The following is a 19,308-nucleotide window of genomic DNA, read 5'->3' as shown; positions in this document are numbered from 1 at the left end:
CATAGCAAATTTCTTAAATGTTAAGGAAAACTTCAAGGCAAATTTGGAATTTAATTTTATACAGAAGCAATTTTAGAAGAAGTAAGAAGTTTTGAAAACGCCTAATTTCAATTTCTTTAGTTAAAAGTCCATTTTCCCTACACGGATGATGCTTAATAAATTTTTACTTACCTATGCTCCTACAGTAAAACATATTTGTACCTAACAATGCTGATGGTTTCCTACATTTACAGTTAAATATTTATCAAATATTTCTTTAGTAGCAACATAAAACAAAAACAAACATTCATTAGCCTGAGATAATTAATAATATGTGAAATTGTCTTTGATTATCTAAAGAATAATGTATTTGACGGACCTTTAAAAGGAATGGATGGGCAAATAGTCTCTAAGGTGCCCCATCATCCTCCCTTACAGTCTTTATGCTCTTGTGTAGACTCCACTGAACTTGCTTCCAACGAACAGAACACAGCAAAGAAGGATGTCATTTCATGATGACATTACATACAAGTATAACATCTGTCTTGCTGAGAATCCTTTCCCCTTGTGGCTTTAAAAAAGCAAACTTCTCCACAGAGGGTCACATGGCAGAAAACCAAGGGCAGGCATCCAGCTAAAGGGCAGCAAGTATCTCAAGTTCTTGGTTCCAGTCTGCAAGGCACATACTCTGCCAAACCCCATGGGCTTTATCTGATCTTTTCAGATAAAGAGTAGAGTCAGTCTCAGATGAGGCCCCAGCCTGGACCACACCCTGACTATATGTTTGCTAAGGACATATCTAAGCCATGTCCAGACTTCTGACCCACAGATGTTGTGAGATAATAAACATGCACTGTTTTAAATCTCTAAATTTGTGGTAATTTGTTACACGGCAATAGATAAGCAATACAACAGAATTTTCTAGTTTTTTTTTCCTTTTTGCAAAGCATGAAAAATAAACTCAAGCTTTTTTCACTGCGATCTACACCTTAAAAAGAAATTTAATACATGATTTCATTTTTGGAATAACCCATGAAAAATGGCAACCACTTCACTGGATAAAAAATCTAGTAAGTCATTCAGAAAACTAGTTGGTGCTTTCATGACAATTGTTCACCTCTTCACAGTCTACCTAATGTTTAGATGATGCCACTTGCTACTGATTGGACCATACCCAGTTTTCTTTTGTGATTTCTATGAACATTAGCCTTTAATGCTTCCCAAAATATATCAGATAAATTGAACGTGCAAATTTGTGCAAACACTGTTTACAATATTCCAAAGTTATGGCTAAGGAGCAGGAGCAAAGAGGTGATACTGTAACACATGCATGAAACTGAAACTACTTTCTCCGAAAGAACAGTAGAAACTCAGTGGCTAAGACAATATCAGGATAATCGCTCACTTGAAATGCTTAATGTTATAAATGCACAGTAAATAATTCAATTTCAAGAAGATGTGTTCATTATGGTTTCTTAATTTTTAAAAAAAAAATTAAAATATGAGGATGAGGATTTCAATAAAATAACCCAAATAATGAACTCTTTAAAACAAGCTTCTCTCAAAAATTTCAGCAGATTTTGACTGAACAGTTACATTGATTTCCACTTTATTTGCCACATATGGATACCTAGTGAAACATAATAGTAAAATTTCCAGTGAAAGAGGTAACAAGTGGGTCTATCCTGAATTCCCAGAGGAATTCGCTATATTTCTCCACGGCACTGTTCATATAGGTGGTGTCAAACCGCATCTTTTCAGTTACATTGTGCGCAACCTGCTCAAAGGCACTGTATCTTCTCATACATCTCCTAATACCTCAGATGATGAATTGTGCACAAGAGTCAATGCATGCATATTTGCTGCTAAATGAATTAAATGAACTGGCAGGGGAAAATGTCACAATAAGAGCTTCGAGAAACTACTTATCAGCATTACTAACCAGAGAGGTAAAGAATTCAATAAAATATATGAGGCCACATCCAGTTGTTTAGTTTTGGGTTTTTGGTTTTTTTTTTTTCAATTTTCATTAGTTTTATTCAGTGGAACCTCTCACACAATGGGGAATCATTCAACAATTACTGAACAACACTTAGTTTATTGTACCTAACTAACCACCCAATATGTAGTTTAAAACAACAACCCTTTTATTACAGTCTAAGAGTCTGCAGGTCAGGAAGTTAAACTACATAAAGAGGGTAGCTTTTCTCTCCTCTAAAGAGCCTGGTGCTTTGAGAAGATTTGAGGGGTTCAGGATGACCTAAATGGCTGGCATCTGACTCAGCTGGAGGGTCCACCCACATGTCTGAACCTGGCCTGGGACAACTCACAGTCTGGGTTCAACTGTGACTGTCTACAAGAAAGCCTACCCTGGCCTCTGTACGTGCCCAGGGCTTCCTGACAGTACGGTGGTCTTGAGTTACTTGAACGTCTTTTATGACAGCTCAAACCTTCCAGAATAAGTGTCCCAGCAGACAGGGCTAAAAATGCATGGGCATCTCTCAGCTCCCACGGAAGTCCAGAGCATCACTTATGCCCCGGTGTTTCGTGTGAAGCAGTCACAAGCACGCCCAGATCCAGACGGAGGGCATGCTTGCAGCCTCTTTGTTGGAGGAGTATCAGAGAATCTACAGAATAGACTTTCCACCAAAGCCTGTGAACAGCCATTCCGGGTTGAGCTTCTTCCTTTTACTTTATTTCTAACACTCTAGTTCATTTCATAATGTGAAGTAAAAGAACAATGTTTGGAAAGTATTATTTTAAAACATTTGCCTATGAGCAATTTGAATTTTAGGAACTATTTGAACTGTCTGGATGATTTCTCAGGTAATATAATAATTTTGCTGCTCTGAACATCCAAGTTAGGTATCTGAATAGGATCTTGTAATAAAGAAAAAATGTCTACAGCTTTCATTTTATGGTTGGATTGATGAAAAAGTTTCTATTATGCTGTCAAATAGTCTCTCTTGCTTTTTTCTGTTAAGTGGAGTGTTTTCTCTTTCAGTCTCTTCCTGACTTTGGTGCACAATATGATCAAAGTGCAGTATCTGTCCAGTTTCTGAAAATTCATAAACTAATCAGCAGAACCAAACAGTGATATATTTTGCTAAAGTCTTCTAAATTTGGGAAACAACATCAGATTTGAAAAATTGCTTCTCTGGAAAGGTTCAGAGATGAATAGCTATTATTCTTCCTTTAAGTGGCCAGATTAAGGAAACACACATTCCCCACTGCAAGCTATGGAGTAATTACACTGCTGTTTATGACTTTTCAAACCCATAATTACCCATAAAGAAACATGTACAAATAAAATACTCTGTTTATAGTTCCCATATAAAAAGCTCTGTTGTTCAGTAACAAAGATATCAAACACCATATTTTATAAGATTGGTATTTTATAATTATCTGACTTACAGCCTGCTGTATTTTAGGAGAAAAACCATGAAGTTTTCATAAGTGAGTTGCAGCATGGTCCTAATTTCAAGGCTCTGAGTAAAATCTAATTTTCACTTATAGGTTGAAAGTGGGACCATATGAAAAAGAAAATTTGTTGCCAGGATTGGTTTTTTCAGTACACATTATGAGAACAACAGCTTTTGGATTAGGATATTTACATGCCTTTAATCTTGTTCTCATTTACGTGCATCTTGGAGGGGTTAAAAAAGCAAGTATTCTCCTGGGTTTTCTCTCAGATTCCTTTCTTCCCTTGCTTTAACAATTACCCTGTTTATATATAAATTCCTTACTTTTGTGTGTGTGTGTGTCCATTTATGAGTCACGCACGATGAAATGTCTGATTATTTATTCTTTTTTTAACTAGGTGCACTGTGGGATATCTTTTATTTCAGTGTCTAAATTACTGTTGCCATATAATAATAGTGCTCAGACAATCCAACAACAGTTTCCACTAAAGATCCATTTTTAGAAAGTAATATTCACTTGTCCCTATATAATTTTTTCCTATATAGTACACAAAAATTGTATAACAAAATGCATTCCCAGAGGAAATGTTTACAAATTAAATTATTAAAATGTCCTTTATGCAATATCCTGTAACACATCTGGCTGACAATTATCATATCTTCTGCAGATAATCACTGTGATCATTTCGAGAAAATGCACGCATTCTCTTTAAGTGCTGACATTTCTTTGGCCCCTCTGATTCAGCTGCTCATTGCACAACAAGCAACAGCAACCCTAGAGGACAACCCTTATCCATTAATGGGGGAAGTCAGAGGAACTTGGTTGGACACCTCCTTGGGAAACTATCCTTAATAATTTACCACATTAAATGCATCACATATTATCATGGTATTTTTAAAAATGCAGGATGAGAATAGGTTCAAGTAGCCCAGATTGGAGACAGCACTACACAGGCAAGAGTAAATTGTAGTAATTGATCAAAGGTAGAAAATGGGAACTCTCAAATATCATTGCATGTTTTCCCTGGTCTGTTGGCAACATGAGTTCAGCTCCTTCATCTGGACCTATGTATTTCAAATGTCAGGCCATTAAGATAAATTAATATATCTGGATGAAGATAAGATTTGTTTTCCCTGAACCCTCTCTAGCACGAGTTAACTTTTCTACAATTCTTCATCTACCCTAGTCTTGACTTGGAAAAAAAAAGGAAATTGTTGAGTGCTGTATAGTGCCTTTAGCTGTACTGTTTTAGTATTATTCATATAATCAAGTCATTAAAGAAATGCAAATTTGCACTGCTTAGCTTTTGCACTTTTCTGTTTAAAGTGGATACCATGAGAAAATTAAACATCTATCCAATTAACATGTAATATTGAAGAAGTGAGCATCATTTCCTCCGCAGGGATGCATCATATTTCTGACAAAGACCATTTGCCAAAAAGTTAAGGAACAAAACAGGATTTCAAATCTCTGGGAATCCATATTTGTCTTAACTGTAGTTATTTATTGGTCTTATTTTTCTTTTCCTGTGTGGACACAGCCCAGTGGAAGCTAGGAAAAGCTGACAGCACCAACACTCACACAGTGAAACCAAAAGACAGTGAACTCTCCAGCCCACACGTCTGCACTGCTGCCCATCTGGACCGGGCAACTGGGACAAAGATGGACCCCAAACGTGAAGACTTGCTCCTGCAACTAAGACCTTTCAAACATCTCTACCTTTATGAAAGAACTGAGGAACATCAAAAAATTTTTTAATCCCCAAAGCCTTAAGGAAACATTTAGGCTTTTATTATGAAAAAGTTCAAGTTCTTAATGTCACATATGAAATATAAGATTAAAGATTTGGGACTATAAGGATCAAGGGATTCTGTTAACTTTCCTCAGATTTGGAAGTATTTAGATTTGAGAAAATTATTTGTCAAAGACTAAATCAACAAACAAAAAAGTTTAGGTACTCTTAGGCCTGTGTTTGCCAAAAAATATATATATAGATAAATAGCCTCCTTTGACTCTTGAGAGGTAAAACTATATTATACATGCTTGGTCTGTTTCATTCATTAAGTCATAAGAACAAAAAATATCAAAATATCTAAAGATTGGATTAGTTATTTTAATAATCTTAAAGAGCCAATGAAGTGAAGGGGGAAATCAAGTCCATGGTTGTGCGGGTGAAAAATACAAATAATCTATATTCATCATTGAAATCAAACTATGCCCGCAAGGGTTGTTTACCCAGACTTGAATTCCCTCTTCTTTACTGGAATTTATCAGACACATTGAATAAAAATGAAAAGTTTAAAAATTCTAAACTGAAGTGATATGGAAGGATTCATTTTTCCTAAGTGACTTTTAAAATTTCAATATATTTTGAGACATTTCATGGGACAAACAGAATGTATCTGAAACATGTCATAATTTGCCAACCCTCCACAGAGCAGCTCCAAGGGGCAGCAAGATCATGTGCATTTGCATGTGGTCTTGTTCCCCAGGACTTCCCCTGGACTCGGGCTAAAGCCATGGCATCAGAAAGCACAGGTGCCCCACACCTTTATGCCCAATGGCTCCCAGCAGTCAGCCCAGTTTTCACTACGGGGAAGGGAAAATCCTGTTTCTAAATGGTTTAAGATTCAAAGCAATCTTTTTAAAAACATTTGTTCCTCTTCAGGCAAAAGATCACAGCTTATTTAGGTAGGGTCTCTGTGACTTGCAAGGTTAAATATATCCAGTGCTTTTAAAAATGCCTCTATGGAAACTAAGTTCAAGATCTCTTTCAGGCAGTTGATATGAACTAGAAGGACGGCTTTCATTAGAAGCTAATTACTAGATTAGAAAGACAAACTTGTCAAGGTTTTCTACTAGCTCAGTGTCTAAACAGTGTTGTTGCCATGCAATATGAAGCAATCATCTCCTTTCAGAGTGGCCTGAGCTGAGAGAACAACTTGCCAGTTATATTTTACTACCCACCCGCTCTGCTCCTCCTCTCCATGACTTCTCAAACTGGATAAAAGCACCCTTATCCCACAGGACCTGGTGGAATGGCAATTTGCATCTCAGCTGTTCTGACTTTGAGGTCCCTATTTATTCCCCACACGAAGCTGCTGCAGCAACAAGAAATCTGGATGAAGTGTGTTGTTTCTTTTTATGTGCCAAAGAACTTTATAATTCCATCTACTCCTGCTGCTTTCCACCCACACTCTCCACCCTTAAAAAAACAAAAACAAAGACAAAAACAAAAATAAAAACAACCAGACATAAGCAACAATGTGTGACAGAGTGGACAGTGTAATCTAATATCTAAATTAAGTTTCTAAGACTGAGCTCCAGACACTACTAGGTTTAAATTCTGGCTACACCATACCTACCGGTGAGAACTCCAGCACATTCCTTAACTTCTCTAAACGTCAGTCACCGTCACCCTGATTGTGAGAACGCTAGTTTTGCCCATGATGTTGGACTCTTGTGGGAAATAAACAAGATAAGGATGCTAGAGTCATCAGCATAGGGCTTTTTATAGTAAAAACTTACTAAACGGGTACAATTCCATGAGAGCAGGAAATTTAATAGTGTGATTTTTGTTCCTTGTGATAATATCCCCAAAGAACTGGATATGGGATGACTTAATGTATGAAAAGAAGTGCCACAAAACCAATAGGGAAAGGTCATTATCCACCTTCTCCTTCCCAGTCTGACCATGTGGCTGAGTCCTGTGTGAGAGTCTGAAGCAGTGACTGTCATCAGAAGATAATGAGTATTTCTGTAAATCAGCAATAACAAAAAACAAATTTTTTTACAGACTAGTCTAACTCAGTTCCTATACCTCTTCAGGATAAGCATATGTCATTGATTTGTTCTTTCTAAAAGTTTTTCAGACCGATAACAATGTAAACAGGAACCAGAGAAATAATTTAAAGTTGACATTGTCAAGACTTTCATTTTTTAAAGCAAAGTATTATTATGAGCAAGGTGCTAGGCTAGGACAATAGTTATATTTTATGTGTAAGAAAATTTTTCTTTGGCAGGAATTAGCAATAAGTACAATCTCACTGTGCAAACTTATCATTTCTGGGTGCCTCATCTTATGCCAAAGGCTATTGGATGGAATATTTACAATCATCTGGTCAACCTGCAACACCCAGGAAGACATCCTGCAGGGTCACAGCAGATAGCTCCCATCCCATTGGTACATCTTCTGTAGCAATGTGCTCAGATTTCCTCAGGCAACTCCTTCCATGGTACCCTTTAACAGAACACTCCTCCTTATAGAGTAGAGATATTTTTGCATAAAACACCTATGTACAGAGCCTCATTCTCACCCCTAGAGACACGTGAAGTACTGGATAATAAGATTCCCCTTCCACATGATGATTTTTAGCTGGTTAAAGAATCTTGCTGTGTGTCCCCGTGTCTTCTCTTTCTCAGGGCAATCATGTTGCCACACACGGAGCACAGCCTCGTCTTTCATTCTCCCCACTCAGTCTTCTATGTCTTGGCACTTGCCATGTTTGCCTTGTCTGCTAGCTCTAGTTCGACATGAAGGCAACCTTTACCTGACTTCCTCTCCCTCCCCAATCAATAAAAATACTAAGTATGGCTGAGTGGGTAAATGTGGGTCAGAGCAGAAAATAACAGGGACACAAAAAAAACAAAAACAAAGCCAAGTTTCTAGAGGGCAGGGCAAAGGGCCCCATCTTTTAAAATGGATTTTGAAGGTACGACTTCGCAATGTCTTATAAACTACTTAACACAGAACTTTCCCCAAGATTTATTTTTTTAAACAAGAGGGTTCCAGGAGATGGAAGATCATTACAATGGTTTCTCCACTTGTCCTCTCAAAAATGTTTGTCCACAAAAGGGCTCAAATCCCTCTGGGGTAACCTAAGGGGATCCACTCAGCCTAAAAACCAGCACATGTGAATTTTTAATCTAAATAGGGAAAAACTTCAAGCTGTAGGAATGGAACATTTCACTCCGGCTGAATTTATGTTTTCTACTTTATTTTAGCATTGTTCAATAGTTTATTCACCTTTCTAGAGAAGCATATAGATGTAATAAAACTGAGAATTTTATCATGCAAGATACAAAGTCTGTTTATAAAACTCTTGTAAATGAGAACTGTTTACCAGACAATTTCTACGAGACCTCAAGTGAAGACTATGTTAATTTTACTGATTTTCTTATGGTATCTGTCCCTGCAGTTTTTAATGAATTGTCCCCATTTATTGAGCATCATCAAGCCGTAGGTTGGGTACGTTTATATGCATGGGAGTCTCCTTTCTTCCTCGTAACCATGTTACAAAGAGATACTAAAATCCCTGTTTTAAGTAACTAGGGTGATGTCATGTAACTAATAAATAGTGAATCTGAGGGCCGAACCCAGGCTATCCTCAACTGTTCTTTTAACCATTTTATGATATTCTCTATTAGGTTTAAAATTAATTTCTATTTCAATACTTTTTAAAGAAATCCTATAAAGAGATAGCCATATTTAATTGGGTGAGTTCCCTAAACATATGATTAAACCCCAGGGTAACACATTCCTAAGAAAGTATTTATAGTAACACATACTATATAATTGTTGATATTTACAATCAATAATTATTTTGTATTATTTGAAAATGAATTTTCTACTTCATTTAAGCATATTCAAGATGACAAATGTGTTTATTTTCTGAAATCCTGAAATTAAAGCACTGTTTCTGTTTAAAATATAAACAAAACAAAGGATCTGAGATGTACAGCAAAATGCACAGATACAACCTCTCTTCCTCCCCAAGGCTAGGAATAGATGGGAGTCCATCACCTCCTCTGGGGTTTGGTGACTTCACTAATGTTTTTCTGAATCTGATACTCTCTATCTCATATTCCCATCCAGGTCCTAGATCAAAGGTTACAAATATCCTAAAGTTTATTTCATCATAAAATATTTATTTCTTTAAATTCACATCTTCCCACCTACTCCATTCTTCTCTTTTCTCTCCTAAGGAAGAGTCATTCAGACTAGTCTTTATCTCAGCTACAACTCATTCCTTAATCCATCACAATTTGACATCTCTCCCTACCAATCCATTAAAACTATTCTTGTAAGGATGACAAGAGCTAATTGCCAAATCCAGTGACCTATTCCTAGGCTTCACCCACATGTCCTTTCTGCAAGATAAGACCCTCCTGACTGATTCCATATCTTCCTTAAAATCCTTCCCCATCCCCTTCATATAACCACATTTTCGCGATTCCTTCTCCCTTCCCTCTGCCTCTGCTTCTCCCTCTTCCTCCTCTCCCTTGTGCATTCATGCCCCACCCCCATTCTCATTCTTCCTCATATCTTCACTCTCAGTCCTTGTGCTTCTCTGTCTCCTTCCCTGGTCCCTCTTCTGCCCAAACCCTTAGATGTTGTTCTTCCTCAGGATTCATCTTTGGCCTTCTCTCCATATAATTTGTTTTTGTTAAGTCATCTAATCTCTGTCCACAGCTTCCCAAATCAAACCCACACGTAGAGAGAGAACTTCACGACCAAACTCCCTCAACCAAAGTCACATGGCATGCTGTCTACTGGACATCTTCTGCTATCATTATCTACAAAAATGAACTCCTTGTTTCTTGCAACAATGTCAATCCCAACTCGTTCTTCCCTCCGTATCTCTTATCTCTTTAAATGGTATCAACTTCCATAATCTCACCTTTTATAAACCTTGAATCATATCCTTCCTCTACATCAGTAAGTCTGGACTGAGAAAAGCCTCTGGAATCTTGCCTTTCTTCTCCATTTCCATAGCCACTGAAGTCATTTAGAATTTTCTGCCCAACATGGTAGCCACTAGATATTGAGGCTATTTACATTTAGACTAATTAAAGTTAAGTAAAATTTAAAATTCAGATCTTCATTCACCCTAGCCACATTTCAACTGCTCATTCACCCCAGCCACAAATAGCTAGGGGCTGCCACTTTGGACAGGGTGGAGTATAAAACATTTCCTTTGTCACAGAAAGTTCTGTTGGAAAGTACTGATTTAGAGCCATCATATTACCCCTAAGGAAGACAGCAGATTCTGAATTGGTCTCTCTGGCATTACTTCACCCTGTTCCAGCCTATTATCACATTGCTGCTAGAGCTAATTTTTGAGGAAAAACAAAGCATCCCAAATGTATCCCCCTTGATTAAAATTCTTCTCTGATATTTTTTCAGCCAGAAAATAAAATTCAAAGGCCTTAGCATGGGATATATGGTCCTTCATAATTGAGCACAAACACCTCCCTAGAGGTATCTCCTACAGTAAGACTTTTTAATAGTTGTTAAATCTACGTGAAAGTATGTGTGGGCCTATTATACTAATCTTTTCATTCTTTGGTATGGTGGTAATGTTCATAATAAAAGAAAAAGAGAAAATACATTAAAGTGACAAAGTGAACTTGATCTTTAACACTGCCCAGCTGTTTGACCTCGGAATAGTTAACTTTCTGTCCTTGTTTTACTCATGGATAAAAACTGTGATAAAATTACCTCATATAGAGATGATGTAAAGATTAAATGAATTAGACAAGTTTCTGACTTCTAATAAGCTCTAAAGCTTATTAAACAGCTAGTGTTAAAGCTTGTTCCAGCACTTAAATCTATGAGTGATTCAAATCATTTTCTCTAAGAGCTAATACATTGTCGTGATCATCCATTTATATCTCAGTTCAATTTTCTTTTCAAATAAACTCAGTGATAGTTCAGTAAGAAAGAGAGTGATCATTTTTGATGGCAATAAAGATGCAAAGAAACACTCCTGAACTTTGGGTTTCCCATTGGGACACAGGCCCAGGAAATGCCACTTCCAGACGCCAGAAGACTCAGCCAGGTGATAATAAGAAGGCACACTGAGACGAAGGTAAGAAAACCGAGGGATGAAGACAGAGTTTTGACTAGAGCCCATCTTCCCTCCTGTGTGGGGTGGAGCGGCTGACACACAGAATCCCCACGCATTTCCCTAGAACTAATTGTTGCATTCACCTATCACATATTATGTGTGAATATGCTACTGTCATTACCAAAATCAGTAACAGTACTCAAACAGATATTAAACTTCTATGTTTGCAAGACTTTTTTTTTCTTTTTACCATTTGTGGTAGCTTATACAACATTTTGTTTATAAATGATTGAATGTAGAAATGGGGTGGTGATGGGGGGGTCAACTATTATCTTTTAACACTTCAAACAGCCAAGAATTAAATATTTTCATGTATTCCAATACAATACATACTATAAATCAGTAATCATTTATTACAAAAAAGGCAAATGTTTCCAGTTTTAAAGAATCAGAGTAAATTTACATTTCATTAGAGAAATTTGGTTATTTTGATTACAGTAATATTTAATTTTTTCTTAGATTAAACTTAGATTTAGTGTTTCACAACTTATAATCTAAAATGTTAAAAAATGAAATATTATTGATATTATAATCACTTCCAAACAGAATAATAAGATCCTCTTGAAACTAATTCTTAAATTAAGCTTTGTCATAATCTGTGACGACTTAGCATTTGTACCTTCAAAAAACTGTATGAATGTCAAGTAGCTATTGTAGTAATATAAAAATAAGTTTAAAAAATGGCTTATCATTACAATGAAAGAAAAGTGAAACAAATTAGTGATTTCCTAGGATTAATAAAGTGAACAGATGAAGAATAGACCAGAATCATGCAAAATACCACGAAAAGCGAAAAGGTCTTCTCTTAAAACGAACCGTTTAACTTTTTTTTAAAAAGTTAAATTTTGGCCATTTATATAGGCTAAAATTAGAGACAAAAATAATGAGGCTGGGGCTCCTTTAATCAAATAATTGCTCAGTCTCAGAAAGACAATCATTCAGTTTCTGCACTCATGTGATCAGCCCATTATTGAACATTAGTATAATGACTCAGTTCTACCTAAAAGAAAGAATAGCCACAGCCTGTGGGCCAGTCCTTAAACATTCAAAACTCAAAACTCTGGTCTTTTCTGCATCCACCTCCTTCTCTCCATGTTCCCTTTGGTCACATCCCTTAACCCTTACATCCAGTTGGTTCACTTTTCATCTACTTTCTCAGCGTAGTTAATATATATATTGCTCCCCTGCCCTCTGGCTATGTCCTGTTGCCACTACCACTTTTCAAAAATATCTGAGTTCCAATCTCATCAGTTGAGCAAATGAGATTATTGTGTATTACAGAGGCATAGGAACTGGAAGGTCTTTGCACTTGAGCTGTCAGTGAAAACTAGAAGAGTGGTTTTCAACCTTTGCCACACACAAGAGTCACAAGGGAAACTGGACATCCCAAGCCCATGACACAAGCCAGACCAATGAAATCAGAATCTTTCAGGGCTAGGGGCTTCTTCAAAGATCCCCCAGGACATTACAGTGGGACCCCAAGAACCACTGATCTAGACTAAATGTTTACTGGTATTAAGGGAACATTTCTGCAGTATAAATCAATATAAAATAAATGACAAAAACGTTTGGTGCTGAGTTAACGTGATGTTGATATACAAGATGAAGATTAAGCAGGAAACTAGGACTTGAAATTAAAGCAATAGGTCAGATAATTCACACCAAAATATTCTCTTGTTTGAAATAGCTATCTGTATATTTGTTCTTGCATATTCAATCTAGGAAGAAAAGATATCCTAATGTATTATGATTTATATGTGGGGGAGCATGAGGCTGAAAGCATTGTTTGATCTTCTTTCCCTCATATTTTAATTCACCTTGCATATGCAGACACCATCTTCATCTAATTAAAGTGATTAAACCCGTGTATAACAGCAATTATTGAAACTTTGTGATTATGCCCTATATAGCTACTAATTTGACCCAGTTACAAGTTCAAAGTAAAAATATTCATTCTTTAGTCTATAAAACAACAGGCATCTAATATTAAGATAAAATTTGGGGTGTTCCCTATAAAAATAAAACACAGATCACAAATCAGTAGTTGCATATAGAGCAAAAATATAACAGAGAAAAAATCTGGGTCATAAAAATGGTTATGATAGTGGCTTTGACCTTATAAATGCCTTATTAATGGTTAAAGTGATCATCTCCATGTTTAGACTGTTTGATTTTGCAGATTTGAAAATAATAAAGTGGTAGAATATAAAAGAGCTGTATTTGCAGATGTATTCCACACTTCTGTACAGTGTCATAATATATACAATAGCACTTAATCTACAGCAAAATAATATTTTAGTGGAAAGAACTGTTAGATATTTGATTTTCTTTAAAAAAAACTATTTTTTAAGACTCTACGGTGCATGACACCAAAATAAATAAGAACCTAAGAAATGCCTTTTTTTCAAACTGCACATTATGTAATCTAAATTCTATGTTATCAAACTGGTTACTGTTTGTGAGTGGTTCCTGCAAACAATGCAGAAAGCCTCAGGTATCACAACTGTCATATATGCCTAACACTGGCAGGGGTATCTCTTTGGTCAGTGATTGTTAAAGAAAAATAAGCAAGAGAATCTGCTTTAATATGAGATGAAAAATTAAATTACGAGAATGCATATGTTCATGAGAGTATAAAGAGTAGACTTTGTGCTGACAGAACTAAAGTACAGATGACGTAATGATTTATGTTAGAATCTAATCTCAAACCTGCTTTCACTGACCATCTGTCTAAAGGTATACTAAGTAAATAAAGTTAGCAGTAACAAAACTTAACCTGTTCACACAGAAATTTATATTTCCTAAGTATCACAAGTTTTTAATAATATATATTTTTAAGAATGCTTAAGAGCTAAAGAATGGCATATTTAACAGAAAATCTTTATGTAAAAAATTCAGCATGTTAATATTATGCATATGTAATTTTGTATTTTAGAATAGTGTATTTTTTAATAATACCACCCAACTTGAAGTTTTTTATGGATTTGTTAGATTCTTATTAAACATTTATCAAAGACATTATTTTGAATAACACTGCAAACTACAGAGAATTACTGTAGTAATGTTTGCTACCTGATTTATGTAATATAGCAGCTTGAATGCTGTAATATAAATGATACATGCAATGGTTTTTGTTCTTTATTTTTTCATAAATTACTTTCTAGATAAGTGTGTATAATTTTAAAAAAAAAAATTAAACCAGTTATTTCTCAGAATATTAGGAAATATTCTTGGATACAAATGATTTCTATTATATGTTGCAATACACAGGTTTGCTAAAGTAACTCTAAGCTGTATTTGATCTCCAATTAGTTTGGATTCAAGACATTATGATTGTATTAGATCAATATTAAGGGTTCTTTTTTTCAGCATAATGGGCCAAAAAGCCTCTCTAAAAAGTTAAATAAAAATTAAATTTGATCTATTTTAATTTTATACATATAGGCTATGTGGCATTTTTCTTAATGGAGTGAAGAATATAAAACTAGAAGGTAATAACACATGCCCTAACTTTTAAAAGTTAGAAATCACAGCATTAATCATTTGATTATATATGGGTATAATAAGGTTAATATATTTCTCCTAAAATATGAATTCTAATAGTTTGTATAGCTAACATGATTACATATATTCTGTCTATAATTCTATAAATATATTTATAAACGATCAAAATTGGATCTTTTTCATGAATATATGATCAATCCCAGAAATATAATGCATTTACTTTTAATGTAGCCTAGGACTTTGTGGCTACCTTAAAATTTGGAAAATTCTGCATGGAATGTATATTTAGAACAAGGCCCCTGATGATAGTACCCTTTTCATAATTATAAGTATGTTTGAAATCAGCATGTTTAGAAAGAACTCAGACACATCCTTCAAATGTGTACAAGTAGCATGTTAAGCCATGTAATATAATTTGTATATGGATACGTTTGTGACTTTTGCAGAATCATAAAGAAATCATACGTTAAACTAAGAAACTAAGCACTCAACTTGTGAGTTATTAGCCCAAAAACACTGACACCTTAAATTTGAAACCATAATTTTTGAAAACCGTTTTTGTGGAATAAATATGTCAAATTAACAAATCAACTGAAATCACACAGCCAAGAAACAGCTACAAGACATCATGGGTAATAAATTCTGTGTTGTGGCAATGAAAAACTCAAATGTCTGTATTTACTTTTCCATGTGAAGAAGAAATCTTTCAAAAAAGGAATTAATATTTTTATAATTTGCTTTTGTGTATACAGGTAATGATGACTCTTTTACACAGAAACACAATCCAGAAGTAGCTCACAACATGACAAACTAATTTAACCTACACTATTCCTTATGGTTATGATAATATAAATTTCAACCTGAGATTTATTTCAGGTCAAGGAGAAAATAAACATTTACATATATTTGAAATCTGGGTATTTGAACAAAGATATATCTGACATGTTTATTTGAAAATATGCCGCAGTCTACTGACAATGAAAACTATCTTTTAAATACTGAACCTATGCAAATTGGAATTACCAGAAATTTCTATGAAAGTTTGCATTCAGGGAAGCAAGCAAATTCATATTATTACAAGGTACCACTTTTAAACCTAACCACACTAAAGCCCTTGCACCCTTTTTATTAGTAGTGGAATCAGTGTTCTTATCTTTACAATTCTGATGCAACATATCTTGTCAAAATAAACAACTATGCAATAAATATGCTAGTCATTCACCAACTTCTGCCATTAAGAATAACTTTTATCCCCAGGCATGAATTATTGTGGTATGGTTAAGAAAAATAGGTAGAAAGTTTAAGATCCATTTATTTGGTGAAGCAGAATTCCAAATTAATGTTGTAAACTCAACATTACTATTTGCAAAGAAGATCTGTTTCTGGTCTTTTAAAGAATGTTGACAAAGCAAGTTTACTTTGAGCTTAGCTTAATTGTCAAAAGCAAAATCAATCAACCCAAAGTAAAATACAGCCCTTAAACTTTGTTCATTTTAAACAGGTATCTCTTAGCACAGTTCTCTTGTCAAAGTATCACAGAAGCCTTTGATCCATACTGCCCTTGATTACACTTCCCCCGTACAAAGTAAGTGAGGCAGAAGACAGCTGTCCTGTTCCTGGTGGGGTTGGGGGAGTAGTGAGGAGAAAGGAAAAGAATGTGGTGTATTATTTCTTTTGAAAAGCAATACTATTTTGTTATGTTGGAATGAAACATAAAGACTTACTGAGATTCTGTCATCATTTCTTCCCCACTAAAAAAGGTCACTGCAGTATCTTAAACAGAGTTCTCAGGCAAATCTCATTTCAGTACCACGGACAGGGACACTTCTAGCACAAGCACCCATAATTACATTGACCATTTCTTGAGAAACTTGCATTCTCTTCTCCTTTGTCAAGAAGCAAGAATTATATCCATTATTATATTCAACAGGAAGAGCATGAATATAATACACATTATTAAGGAGTTCAGTATTTTTCATTCACAGTATCTAGCACTTGCCATTTAGCCATTGTGAAGAGCATTCTGAAAATTAAAGCTAATTACATAAGGTGTCTGATAAATCACCTAACACGGATCATCGATCACCAGATACTTAATTAAAACTTTCTACTCATGGTGAGTCTCAGATCAATCATTATACAAATGTCTAAGGGAAAACAGGAAACTTCTGGTGAATAAATATGCTTAGGTAGGCCTCCATACTTTGCAAACAACCCAGAATTACACCTGTAAAATAGGCAAAATGCTTTTTCGTTCTTCCTATATAAACAACTACAAACACTGTCTATTGTCCCTCTGGTCAACCAACTTAATGATGTCACTGTGTGTGCAGGTCCATAAGCCAAACCATACATGCCTGTCACTGACTCTGGTTTTATCTGGGGTCATCAGGATGCAGTCCCATCTCTGTCTTCCTAGCAAGAACATTCAAATTCCATTTTTTTTAAAGGGGGAACAGAGTTTGAACCAATTGCATAGCCATAAGAGACAGTTAAAGCATCAGCTTTATGATCTCAGAACACCAGGGTCTTCCCTGAGCTTCCAAGGATTCCCAGAAGAAGGCACCAGTCCACAAGCAATCCTCGAGGTATTCCCAACTCAAGCAGCAAGTCAGGCCTTTATAACCACAAAAACAACAACTGAAGTAACAAAACCAGCGTCAAAAACAAACAAACAAACAAACAAAACAAACAAAAAAAACCCTATTTTAAAACTCTAGAAGGCAACTCAGGCAAACTCACACAAGACAGAAAAGCGCAAGAAGGGAGGGGGGAGGGATCCACTGTTCCTACCTTACAGTCCTCAGGACACGATTTCACCGAGTACTCCTCCGACTGTAAATATTTATGGAGCACACTCTCAAACTCTTCGTATTTCTCCTGAGCGTGGTGGTCGTAGTCTTGGTAAGCCTCGACGCACTGCCTGCAAGTGGTCATCTCGCCGCCCTCCTTGAGCACCACATCCAGACTACAGTTCAAAGTGTTGGGACTGGACAACCCCGAGAACAACTCCCAAAGTGTGTAGGAATTACAAAACGAAAGGTAAAAATCCGACAAGTTCCAGAGCGGAGTTGGATGCGTCCCCCTCACCTGCTGCTCCTCCCCCGCGGCCGCCACCCCCCGACTCCAGTTCCTGGCGCACACGGCGTCCGCACTCTCCACCGTGAAGCACTGGCCCGAGGAGGCGCCCTGGGGGTAACAAGTCTCCAGGCGCCACACGGGTTTGGCAGAGTTTCCTAGAAAAAGAGCCTTGCTCCGGTTGTTTTTGCCTCGGTTGCCCTTGCCGCCGCCGCCGTCTCCCGGGGAGGGGGGCAGGGTGGGGGACGAGGAGGCGGAGAGGAGTCTGTGTGCCTGGGCGGCGGGCGAGGACTCCCCCATGCTCGCCAGGAGCGCGGGCCAGGAGGGCTCCTGCTGCCGCTGCCGCTGCTGCTGCTGCTGCTGCCGCCGCTGCTGCTGCTGATGCTGCCGCTGCTGCTGCTGCTGCTGCTCCTTGTCCCGGGTCCGGGTCAGCTTGGCCTCGGCGCAGAACCACAAGTGATCAGAGAGCAGGACTGTGAAAAACAAGAGAGATGCCAGAGACAGTCGCCATTTCTGAGCCCTCTCTGAATCGATGAACGGTTTCTCGTTCTCCCGGGGTGCTGCCAACCAGATTTTTAAGCCGTCGTCATACTGCCGACACATCCAAGCACCCCTGGTCATATTTTGGGAACGCACAGCCCTGGCCGACTCCACCGTGAGGGCTCCTGTGCCGGTGTCACCACAATATGCATTGACTTAAAGGGTTTAATTTCCTTATCCCCTCCTCCCGGTTCTCTCTCTCTCTCTCTCTCCCTCTCTCCCTCTGTTCTCTCTCTTTTTGCCTACATAAATATTACCAGGCTTTGGAGGAAGATCTGACTTGCTCCCGACCTAATCATAAGCCGACCCCATCCTCTGTAGAGTGGAAAACAATAATGGAGAGAGAGAGAGAGAGAGGGAGAGAGAGAGAGGGAGAGAGGGAGAGGCAGTCGGAGGAGGCTGGGGCTGGTGGCCGGTGGTGAGCTGAGTGCAGGAGGTGATGGTGGTGGAGGTGGCGGGGTGGCTGGCGCTGCTCCTCTCACCCAGGCATTGTCACAGCGCGGGTCCCCATGGCCCCGCTGAGGGCAGCCCGCTCTCCCCTGCCAGGGGCATGCCGCGTCTCCGCTGCCCACTGACGGCGACCAGAGCGCCTCCCCAGCTCCTCTCCTCCTCCTCCTCCTCCTCTTCCTCCTCCTTCCTTTCCTTCTCCTTTCTCTCCTCCTCCGCCTGCTCCTACTTCTCGCTCGCTCTCCCCGAGTCCGGAGCCTGGGCAGCCGCCGCCGGCAGGGCTCTCCCTCCCCCCCACCCCCCACCCCGCGCTCTAACTGCCGCCGCCGCCGCCGCCGCTGCAGGTCTGCCCGCGGGCGCCGCCGCCGCCGGGCTCCGACTGCTGACGCCGCCTCCCCCGGACCTCGGGGCCGAATCGCCTGGGCTG

General features: G+C 37.9%; 1 protein-coding gene across 1 annotated transcript in view; it reads right to left on the bottom strand.

Annotated features, from left to right (window-relative positions):
* Positions 1–18,721, bottom strand: part of NALF1 (NALCN channel auxiliary factor 1) — a 601,297-nt gene extending 582,576 nt beyond the window's left edge. Inside the window, exon 1 of the mRNA XM_044381963.3 lies at positions 17,610–18,721. Coding sequence (XP_044237898.2) covers positions 17,610–18,515 — 906 coding nt within the window. The 5' untranslated portion in view covers positions 18,516–18,721. The remainder of the gene's footprint in view (positions 1–17,609) is intronic.
* Positions 18,722–19,308: the final 587 nt, after the last annotated feature.

This window comes from Ursus arctos, unplaced genomic scaffold, assembly GCF_023065955.2.
Source record: "Ursus arctos isolate Adak ecotype North America unplaced genomic scaffold, UrsArc2.0 scaffold_10, whole genome shotgun sequence".
Taxonomy (NCBI): Eukaryota; Metazoa; Chordata; class Mammalia; order Carnivora; family Ursidae; genus Ursus; species Ursus arctos.
The sequence above is the reverse complement of the archived record's forward strand: the minus strand, read 5'-3'. Positions and strand labels throughout refer to the sequence as shown.